The sequence below is a fragment of the Convolutriloba macropyga genome, chromosome 6, assembly GCF_964194025.1.
Source record: "Convolutriloba macropyga chromosome 6, txConMacr16.3, whole genome shotgun sequence".
Classification (NCBI taxonomy): domain Eukaryota; kingdom Metazoa; phylum Xenacoelomorpha; order Acoela; family Convolutidae; genus Convolutriloba; species Convolutriloba macropyga.
This window is the reverse complement of record NC_134473.1, coordinates 19,191,211-19,203,071: the sequence shown is the minus strand read 5'-3', so window position 1 is coordinate 19,203,071 and position 11,861 is coordinate 19,191,211. Positions and strand designations below refer to the sequence as shown.

At 33.0% G+C, this 11,861-nt stretch overlaps 1 protein-coding gene across 1 annotated transcript in view; it reads right to left on the bottom strand.

The window, feature by feature from the left end:
* Positions 1 to 785: 785 nt before the first annotated feature.
* LOC142341548 (patched domain-containing protein 3-like) overlaps positions 786 to 11,861 on the bottom strand; it is a 42,214-nt gene continuing 31,138 nt past the window's right edge. The window contains exons 10-12 of the mRNA XM_075392569.1: positions 11,466 to 11,650; positions 1,948 to 2,197; positions 786 to 1,419 (exon numbers count right to left, since the gene is read on the bottom strand). Coding sequence (XP_075248684.1) covers positions 875 to 1,419; positions 1,948 to 2,197; positions 11,466 to 11,650 — 980 coding nt within the window. The 3' untranslated portion in view covers positions 786 to 874. The remainder of the gene's footprint in view (positions 1,420 to 1,947; positions 2,198 to 11,465; positions 11,651 to 11,861) is intronic.

Below are 11,861 nucleotides of genomic sequence, written 5' to 3'. Positions count from 1 at the left end.
TGGTTTTCTTATTTTATGATTAAAAACCTTGGTATTCAGCACGCCGCTCACAAAAAATTACAATTTAAATGAAAATAGTTATCTCTCTGGTCCGTAAAATTCCATTGTTCTGTTGGTCATTGTTCTTATTACATTCTTTAGATTGTATTTCAAGATTTGTCTTGCTCTTTTTTAGAATTCCTTCAACCATTTTTTGTTTTACTTGAGCCGTAACTTTCACGTTTGACTTCTGACTTACCTAATACTATTTTAACTTGATGAAGTTTAGAATCGAGTCATCAAATTTACGAGCCTGCGTTGGAGGCCAAAAAGAAAAATCAATAGAAACGGGATATACCAATAATTAATGCTCGCGCATTTAGGCCTGATGTTTGAAGACACTGCATTATGTTATCAAAGGTCCTTAGAAATTGTTAATATTAAGCATATTTTCCTCCATTTTAAAGCCTGACTTTACCATATTGAAACTGCGGGCCAAGTAGCAGCACTTTTTGAGACAGAAAAAAGTCAGGCTGTCGTCAATTTTTCTTGCTTTCTTCAAATTGCTTCAAACCCAAGGTCAGGCATGGGGGTCAACGGCTATTTCCCGGAAATTTGCCAGGTATGTTAATTTATCTGGTTCGAAAAAATGACCAAGGGGTCAATTTAGTTGTTTGCAATGAGAATGCTAACGACAGAAAAACCAACAAATTTCAACCAACAATTTAAAATGCTTGGTTTGACTTTAAATTATAAGGTTTGATCAATGACAATTAATTATATTAATTCTTCTAACAGAAAACGTACACAACGAATGAACTATAAATTAATATCTAATCAACTATAAAGCAGACAATAACATTAAAATTTGGCAAATGAATAGCAAGTTCTTGGATTAAGTATCCGATTCAGTGAGTGACTTGGTGTTGACCTTGCAACGCGCTGCTGACGTATTGGGTCCTGTGTCCACTTCCTTGGCATCTTGACTGCTTAAGTCTCTCATATCAATTTTGGCATGTTTTGAGACTTTGACCCAATTCTCATTCTCATTTTTTGGCACAGGGCCAAAAAAGCTGAGAATTATGGGTAAGAAAATGACCCCATAAAAGAAACTCAAAGAAAACAAAAGCATCATAGACTTGAACATGTTTCGCATGACGTAAGAGCTTCCAAATCCAAGCATTGAAACTGAGAGGAGGCTTGAAAGTGCCGCATTGGTCAACGGAACTCCAATATTGCGCAATGCAAGTCGTACAATTTGCTCACGCTTCGCATCGTCGTTCATAGGTCCAAATTGGTGGCCAGTTTTGTTCGTTTGGGTTGAGGTAGACGTTTCAATTGGCGAGATTGGTGTGTTGGCGAGGTTGAGTCGTGATGACAGCTGTTGTGATGCGCAGAGGTAGGCATGGCCACTGTGCGAAATGTAATCAATGCACAGTCCTAAAACAAGATTTCTGCATGTTCGCTTTTAAAATTAGATAGCCGTCTAATATTCTGCTTGAAAAAGCTTGCTAAGCTTCGGCGCTCCTAACAGTAGTTTTTCAGCAGTATTGATAGTAATTTCATCCTTATCCAATCCTTTATTGAATTCTATATACAATCTAATGAAACCATCCTTTAGTTAAAAAAAAATTGTGCGATGTTTGATCGCCAGAGTCAGCACGTAAAACGAGGGAAAATTGTTTTAGAGCTCTATCAAAATTTCGATTGTTTTTGTTAATATATCTTCGAAAAATTATGCATTAAGATTCTAAAGAACAATTAATTAGTCAAACTCAAGGTCCTCATAATCATTAAGTAATCAGCTTCTCGAATCACCCAACAACCGTTTATTTCAGGTTGAGTCCCAAACAATCGAGACATTAAATTATATGCAAGGAACCCGCACACGTTTTTATTTTGCGTTCTAATGGACCCGCACAAATCATTTTCAGAACTTACCACACAATGTATCTTATATATGCTGACCTATGAGTAGAAGTACGATGATGTATGTGGCAATGTTGTAGTGCATGCCCATGATGGCCATGAAGCCCATAGTGGTGGTCATGGTGAGTGCGAGGGTGGAGATGACAGTGAGGAACAGGAATAGTTTGGGGAGGAGCAGCCAGGCTACCCCACTACAGCAGACTATGGCCACAGCTATGGACCACCAGATTGATTCCTTCATGAGACTGTTGCGCTCCATTAACATCATCTCTGTCGAGGTAAAGTACACCTGACACAAAAACACTAAATTTTTAATCTGCAATCAAAATTTGACCAATATGCCTCTGCTTTCTCGGCGGGAGAGATGATAGAAAACAGAAGGAATGTGGTTAATAAAGCTGCTCGGTAATGTGCGTTTGCACATGCACATGATGTTCTGACTCCCTTCGTGCGGAAAATTTTGAAACTTCCAAAAGAATAAGATTTTTTATAATTGGGAAAATAAATTTAATAAGCTCTGAGCTACAAGCTGAAGACAACCATCGGTGCCACAGGAACTTTTTTGTCAGAAATTGAGGAACATTGATGAAAACATCTTACACTGTGCAATGCTTTACGTAACAATAGAAGCAAAATTTAGTATTTTACGTTTTTTTTACCAGTTTCGAACTATAGCTAAAGTTAATATCGGAGGTACTAAACTACTGCCAGCCAGATCCCCCTTGTTGGCATTCTTACTTTTGTTCCCGAAACTCATCCAATATAAAAAAATTTGATAACATGGCAGTTTAATGATATTGGTTAAGGCGAAATTGATCAGAATATTTGTTAAGAGAAGTTAATCCAATAGCGGCGAGCGCATCAGTTAACAATTTGAAACCTTGGTATTTCTTCAAACAATCATCTTCAAAACCTTTTATGGTGCCAACATTTCTTCAAAATGGGAGAATATATATGCGAGGCTGGCTTTTTTCGTCAGCCAAATTTTCAATTTTTGTTTACGCATCGTAAAGAAAAAAAACCATTTAGTAGCTCTCATTATCTAGTCGTGATTTATATAAAATATCTGAAATTTGAAAAAACGGAACAAACTAAAATTTAAAATTTTGAAGGAAAAACATTTTGAAGGAAAAAAATAACAACAAACGGAGAAAATTGTAGTAAATTTAGTCAGATTAAATTGAATTTTGATTGTCACACGTATTTCCCTACAGTTTTGAGCATAACTACTACTGAACTACTCATACAAAATTTTCAAAAAATTTTTTCCCTCAAACTTTGGTTAGAAACTTTCTATCTGTCTCTTTTTCTGCTGATTAAAAACTATTATGGAAAGAACCAATAGTTTTCTGTATGGAACCAATTTTCTGGAAATTACAGCAGACTTCAGACAATCTAGAGTTCTCAAAATGGCAAAAACCAATTAAAATGAAAAGAAAAATATGTTCTTTTTTCTAATTTCGAGAGTTGTTTTCCGAACAATTCTTCCTATTTCCTTAGAATTAACCATTTCAGTATTTTTGAAGGAGTAGAGAGCACGTACTATGGAGATGTAAAAAATCGGTTTAATGGGAGCAACAACTAATTCCTTATTGAAAAGTGAAGATCGAAATCTTTTTTATCTTAAATTCTTATATTATCAGAGCAGATCGTTCGAACAACTAACATTCTACATTATAATGAAAACCAGACGAATGTGAAAGTACGAGAGTTTACGTATTGTCACGTTGAAAAGATCAATACAAATGTTCAAATTTAGATTAAATTTATTTTTCTCTTCGGATTTTTTAAATTGCTCCTCGAACTGATCTTTTCGCGTCTGTGGGCCTTTCTGTAAACTGAAAAACTGAATTGTGCCTGGATTGTGAAACTCTTCAACTAACAAACAAAAATTTTCCGTAAAACTTTCCTTGAAGAAATCATTTTTTTCAGGTCACCTAAAAGTTTTTTTTAATAGCCGCACAGCGATAGCTGGGGCTATTTTTGGCCTTCTCTTGGTTTTTTACAATTCAAAGAATTTGAATTGTATTGGTGCGCTGTGTTTTTTTTTTTAAGATGTGTTCACACATTTTTCAATGACATTGATCTTTCAAAACGGGATAAACAGGTAAAGCCCAGCGGGCAATAAGTTTCATTAGAGGCCCAAAGTGGGCTTTAGTAGTCCTTCAAGTGCTTACAGTGGTGAAGCTGCTGGGATGGCCTTACTTTCAGGTTAAAAGGTCATTTTTAGGAGTTTTTGGGCTCAATATGGTGCAATTTTTGATGTTTTTTTGTGTTTTTTCGAGTTTTTTGTTTGACTAGTCTTAGGTTGAAGTTTTTAAAAGTTGATGAAGGCCTTTTGCAAGACAGAATTGTTTGTTATGACCCTTTTATGAGCTATATGTTTCGGTACTACAAATACAAACACGCAAAATTATACTAATTTTTGCAATTTTTTTCAGGTTTTTTGAAAATTTCTGTCATTTTTAGAGTTTTTTAGCCCTAGTTGTCAAGAAGCCTGCTCTAGAGTTTGGTAAAGGGTCTGACGATAGATTACTGCTTAATTTCTAGTGGTAATAGAATGGTTTTCAACATTTTGCCATCATGAAATTTAGCATTTTTTGACAAAACTTGCAATTTTTTGGATATTTTTTTTGAAATTTATTGTCATTATTCAAGTTGTTTGAGTTCAGGGGGCCATCAATCCTCATCAGGGGTTGAATGATAAGTTACTGAAAAATTTTAAGTTGCCATTGAATAGGTTTCAACTTTTGAATATCGCAAATTTTTTGCAATTTTTTGACAAAATTCGCATTTTTTCAGGTTTTTGAAAATTTTCGTCACTTTTTCTTCAGTTATCCATTTTCAGGGACCAGGTAATCTGCTTTGAGGTTTGTTAATAGGGCACTGCATAGTTTCTAGTAATAATGAAATGGTTTTTAGTGTCTCACGAATTTTAGCATTTTTGATAAAGTCTTCAATTTTTTTAAGGTTTCCTGAAGCTTTCGTCAGTTTTTGATATTCGTCCATTCTCAAGTCCGAGAAAACATATTCCAAGTTCTTATAAATTTACTGCATGGTTTTTAGTTCCAATTGATTTGTTTTCAACAATTTAGCTTTTCGAATTTTAGATTATTTTTGACAAAATTTGCAATTTTTTTTAAGTTTTTTCAAAACATCTCATCAATCTCTTCCAGAGTTTGATAGTATGTTGTTAAACAGTTGCTAGGGGGCAATTGAATGGCTTTCAACATTTAAATATAACGAATTTCTATTTTTTGAAGTTTGAAATTTTTTCTAAAAATTATTGGCTATCGATCTATGAGCCAATGAGTTTTTAAAGCTTGGAATTGGGTTACTGGATAGCCTCTAGAGACACAGAATTGATTCTGAAGATATTTCTATTGCCATTTTCAGCAAAATTTTCCTTATAATTAGCAATTGATTTCTTTTTAAAATTTTTTGTTCATTTTCGATTTATTCGATCTTCAAGGGCCAATGAATATTTTTCAGGTCTTGCAGATGTAATACTGGACCGATTTCAGAAACAAAATTTGGTTTTGAACTTATTTTCGACATAGGTATTTTCGAAGGGAGAAAGTTTGCCTTAGGCTTAAAAGCTTCAAGAGTTTTAGCAATGAGTATATTTTTGTTTAGTTTTGATTCTTTTTGTTTCTCAATTTTTTGATGATTTTGTTTGTGTTCTGGCTGGCATCGTTCAATTGATCTGCTGGTCAGGTAGAGTACGTCTGAGTTTTTCATTCAATTCTTTGAATTGTTTTTCAGGACTTGTCCTGCTATGTTTTTGATTTCGTCGTCATGATTTTTGTTACGACCATATGACGTCACAGCCACTTTTTGTTCATTCGTTCATGCAATTTCAACTGAATTGCATGTGTGACGTCATTTTTCGCTCTTAGTGGAGCGAATTTTTTGTTCATTCGCGTGATTAAATTTTTGGTCACACTTGACTTACCTCACTCTCAAAAATGACTTCCTCACTATGAAATTGACTTTTATTTACTTTAATTCAAAGAGATAAGGTCAAATGGGTGTGTGTCACTCTAAATGAAGGTTGTTTGAGATCAGCTAATAGAGGCAGCAATAACTTTACAGATTTTTAATCAAAATATAACAGATCAGCCTTCAATGAAAAGACGAATTTTTTTGGTCTGTCTTTTTTACTGTTTTTTTAGACTGCCGATCTACGAATCTATTGCGGCTATTTTCTGGCAATCTGCCAGCTATGCTTATGTTTTTTAGGTGTTTATATTTTGTTTATAGCTTTAAGAAGAGAGAGAGAGAGAGAGAAATAGTTAGTGAGAGAGTTGGTTCCTTTAGAGCGCAAAAACTATTAGAAATCCTTACAATATTCCAAAAAAAACTTCGTATTTCTTACAAATTGCGGCCTTAAATCTGTCCAAAACCAGAGTTGTTAAATCATCTGCGAGAAATTACAGAATTTAAATGGTTTTTTATGCTCATGAAATATCAAAAATGAGAAAATTTTTACAAAAAGTTCCGTTTCAAGGCTCACCGCAAAAATTATAATTACCGATACAGTTGATTGAAAAAGCCGACACCTAAACATTTCGAAAAAACAAAGAATAGCTAAATGAACCGTGAAGAGCCTGGAGTAAGGATCAGTCGCCCAAAAAAAATTTTATTTTTGTGTTGGGGTTTGTGTTTTTGTATGTGTGTATTGTTTACGTGTTTCAAATTGTACAACACTTATCTTCCTAGAATGGGATAAAGAGTTTTCGTTTTGTCTGCCAAAAAAGACGGCATTTTTGGTTCAAACAGTGCAAGTAATTTTCTCCAATGCATATAAATTGCTTTCGGGACTACCGTCTGAAAAGAAAAAACAGTTGAGCAAACATCATCTACCCCGCATATGTGGGTTGGAACAACAAAAGTAGTTGATAAATTTAAAAAATGAAATATTTATTGCAAAGGTATCAGCCGTCATAAATAACAAAATACAATATGAAGTAGTTTATAACATTTAGGCAGAATTGAAGCGAATCGTAATTGAATTAAAGCATTGTTCTCTTTTAAATTTCCTACCTTTCACTGTTATTTTCTGATGAGTTTAATACAATTATTAAACGGATAATACAATCATTTTTTATTTTCAATACATTTTCATACAATTATTCAATTTTATTTTTTTTAAATATTTTACAGAACATTTTTGAAATATAACATTTTTAAAACTTAACTTAACCTTTTTTCACATTTTAAAACAAATTTAACTTTTTAGAAACAGCGATATTTAACATCTTAAAGCAATCAAGATGGATACTATCATGAACAAAATTGAAAATATGGTTTTAGTTAACATGCAAGAAATTTATTTAACAGTTTAATTGGTGATCGACCGCATTCTGATGAAAATAGAAGCGGAAAACGAGATTCTGAGCCAGTAATTTTCAAACTTCTTGTCATAAAAAAAACCACAAAGGAAATACGAAAAACCATTGAAAACATAGGAATACTGTGAAGCTTAGAATTTGCAGATGTAACAGAAACTTAGTAATAGTTATTGGCCATGGATATGTTACACAACGCCGACCATTGCACAACACAAAATTTTATTTTAAACGGTGACAAGGAGGCTCGGTAATGTGCGTTCGCACATTAAGTTCCGACCCCGCTCATCTGCATTTTTCACTTAATTGTCTACCAAATGAGGAAGCGATAAAAAAATTAACATATCAACATATCGTTCAACAAACTACTAAAAATAAAACAATCTACTCTAGAGGGCCTATGAGACCTGTGGCTACCATAATATGACTACCAAAAAGGACGGCAATAAAAATCAAATTGTTACAAATATTAATTACGACCAAAACTCCTTGTCCATTTTTTGAAAACCACTAATAACCAAATCAAAAAGGCATGAGATAACAATTATACTAAGAAGATTAAACGGTAGTTTTTGGAACAAAATATGGGACTTTTCCTCAATGCGACTTGGCAACAGTGGCAAAATTTTATTAAAACATTGCCTTTTTTTAAAAAAAAAGAGTTAAATTCGAACTGATTAGAAACATTACGCATCAAATAAAATCATTGAGAGAGTCTTTTATACCTCAATAGAGAGCGACTGAGGCCTTTCATTATCCAGGATATGTCATACGACTACAAAAATAACGACAAATACAGGCAAACAACGGAAAATTGTACGAAAAATAATGCACGAAAACGATGTCCCCCCAATCAATTCAATATTAAGCTGATCACTAAAAGCAATAAAAATCTTCGTTTGCATTTTTGCAGGTGACAAAATTTGTAAGTCAAATGACGCCCATTATTGTGATACTGTGAGAAAAAAACAAAAACCTACAAAAAAGGGGCAAATTTGCAAAAATCACGATAATTGGTTTTATGAAAACTGGTTGTTCAAGAAAGACCATTTGAGGAAAATAAAACTGTTATAGAGAGCAAATTAAATTTCAAAAGATAATTGATGTGAATGGTATATAGAGATGCTTAGCTACAATTTAACAGAAATAAAATTGTCAGATCTCAAAAATCAATCTCTTTTTTTTTTATTAAAAACAAATATTTTCAAAATTCATTGCCAATAAAAGTTTTCGACTAAAAGAGTAGACGGTTTGTCTTGCAACTATTTGGAAAACAAATTGCGACTGTTTTTAATGAGATTAAATCGTAAGACTTTAAAATAACATTAAATACAAGCTGATCTAATAAGTTTCACAAACAACTTTACGAAATCACAGTTTTGAAGCCATTAAATTTAACCGCGACTAACCATAAGATATTAACCTCGAGAATAAAACATTTTCATTTGCTTCTTCTTTGATCATCATAACTTCTTTTTGTAAAACGACAGTCAGAAAATGACAACAAAAAGAACCACAAAAACTGAAAAGTATCTAAACTTCACAAAACTCTTCTGAAACAAATTGTCTAAGCCCAGAAGACATCATTTAAAAAGTTTACATCCCAAAAAAATAATTATTTGATTCAACAAAACATTACAAACAGATCTAACTAATGAGGCTAATTTACGAAAATGATACACCATTGTAAAATACGAGAAAACACGCAAACGTGAACAAAAAGGGATAAGTTGAAGAATACTATAACTCTTTTTTTTTAGAAATTTATATCGAAAGACAAAACAGCCATTAGTTATTTACCCATATCAGTTATTTAAGTTCACATGTTTATCCAGAGTTGGCCACTGAGACCTTTAATTACACAGTATTTGGCATATGACAACAAAAATAAACAACAAATAAAGGGCAAAAATAAAAAACTCTACAAATTTCTGCAAGACAACGGTGTCGCAGCCCTTCAAATCATATGTTATGAAAACAAAAAGTATGTTCAGTTTCAAGTGTTGTCAAGTTTTTTCAGTTAGATTGTTAAGTAATGTGACATTTTACAAAAGAAACAAAAACAACAGCAAAATTGGGCAATAATGCACAAAAATCAGAAAAATTTGTATGAAAATCCGTAGTAACAAAAGCAAGAAGACCTTCTGTTAAAACAATCGGCCACAAAATTAGATTTTATGCTATAAGGAGGACAGATTGACCTGTACTTACAGCGAATAAGCAAAATGTTGACTAAATTAATTTAAAAAAATGTCAAGTTAAAAAAATCACAGAAATTTCCTTAAAACAAATACATTCAATAATATAAGAGACATTAGGTAAAAACCGGATGAATAGAAAAGGTTCACTTGCACCTCTTGAGGAAGAGATTTAGATCTTCGAGTGGTTAAACTTAAAAATCAGTTTGCCAAAAGAATAACAATTGAAGGCAAAAGACAAGAATTGAGTTCAATTTTTCTAAAATTCTTCCTCAAAGCCATAAAAACCCTTTGGTTCTCTGAAAACAAACTGTATCTACATTTGGACTCAAATTTACGTTAATGGGAGCTGTCATTTACGGAGCCGTGAATGAAAAATATTTTCAGTAATTAACATTAAAAAAACAAAAGCAAAACATTTTAAAAGGCAGCATCAAAATAAAAACCAAAAACTCTCTGATTCTAAGAGTTCATGATATTATCAAACCTCTCCCTGATTTTGTCGCGCGCCCAGCAAACCGACCATTTGTTCAAAATAATTGCTAATTAGACCAATGGTTGAAAGGAATTCTTGAAATATTGAAAAAAAAGATGCATTTCGTATAGTTATCGAGACTTTCATACGGCTCCTAATTGCAACTAGCGCTCTTTTTGAGATTACGGAGTCTGTGCTAAGGTTTCTAGGTCACTAAGTCTGCCAAATTTTAACAAACTGGACCAAAAAAGCATATTTTGTGCCATTTTTGATGAAAAAAGTTTGAATTTTGAAAATTTTATCTAAAATTTGAGCCAAAAAAACTTCAATCAAACAATTCAGCAACGCTCTTGTATCTCTGACGGTAACAACAACACTTTACCGTTAAAAATTTTAACTTATTTTGCATTATATTAGCGAAATTGTGCCAAATTTTAGCAAATTTACTGAAAATGTGAACAAAAACAGTCGAAAGTTCACGAAACTTTAAACCTCGATAACTCCCTGTAAAACACGAAAATCAGAAAAATCTTTTTAATTCCGTATTCTTCGCTGGACGGGCTTTTTAATGATACCACTCACAATTCTCTACGATGAATATATCGGTCGGCCAAAATTGACTGAACAAAAAAAACCCAGTTGAGTATATAGTTCCTCCCTCCCCACTAAAGTGCGGGTCGGAACAAAAAAAGGTGAAAATAGCAAGAGGTAAAGGTTAGTCGGAAGCGATCTAATAGCTGCAGGTCTTTCGAAGTAACTATAGGTAGAAGTAACATATTGCATAAAGTAATCAGTAAAATTGCTTCAGCGTTCGGATTTTTATACAAATAACAATTAGTATATAAACAATTTAAATTTTGTCAAATTACGTAAATATTCAGTTTGGATTTTATTATTTTTATCAAACATTATCGTAATAATTTTACTATTACATTGATAGAACGGATACGGATGGCAACCAAATATGATACCGCCAGTGATATTTTTTTAGAAACAGTTCCAGCGGAATTCGGGAGTGATTGATATATAATTGTTGTTAAACGGGTTTATCATTACAAAACAGGTTTATCGGAAATAACGGTTTTAATAGCATTTTCAACGTAATCAAAAACCATTCAGTTGGTATAAATAGAATACGATTAGCCTTTTCCGGAGTCAAAGATCAGCCAGGTTGGATTAACAATTCCTTTATTTCGTTCGAGCGTGGAATAGATCCTATTGCAATTGCGGAAAACCGTAGGTTAAAAACGAAAAATAACCAATTACTAAACGGCGCGAAAAGTTTTGTAGAGATGGAAAAGTAGCAATTTTACATACATTTTTATTAGACCACTTCAAGGATTGTTTTAATTTATTGCAATTATGTTCGACATATAGAATGCCAGCATGTAATTATAGTATCATACTAATTGATATAATTCATTGGTTATCTATATTTCTTTTGTTCTTGCAGGAGGTGATTTCAGTCTTACACATTGAAATGTTGATCGAAAATCTTTCCACAAAAGCTTGGAAAATTGTAGCAGCACATACCTTGTAGGGGAAAATATCGGTGACACGTTTCAGATCGCGTACCAGATTATAACCTTCATCAAAATGAGAACTTCGAATTTTCTCGAAGGGAATGACGAAACGACTCTTAAGAATTTGCTGATTATCTTCCGATATCAAAATATCGCTTTGATGACATCGATTGAACAAACTGCTCATGTATATCTAAATATGGAACTGTTTCCTTTTAAAAAGGTAGAAGACAACCATTGTTGAGGTTTTGCAGACTTAGCCCTATTATCAAACCATCTCGAGTCTCACACTGGGGTGCAGTTCGAACTACAAATACATGACCTGGCATGTCCATAGTCACATGAATGGCTTCTAATTAAGATCAATGATACAAATAAATTGTCAGGTATAGGCCTTCTCTTATCA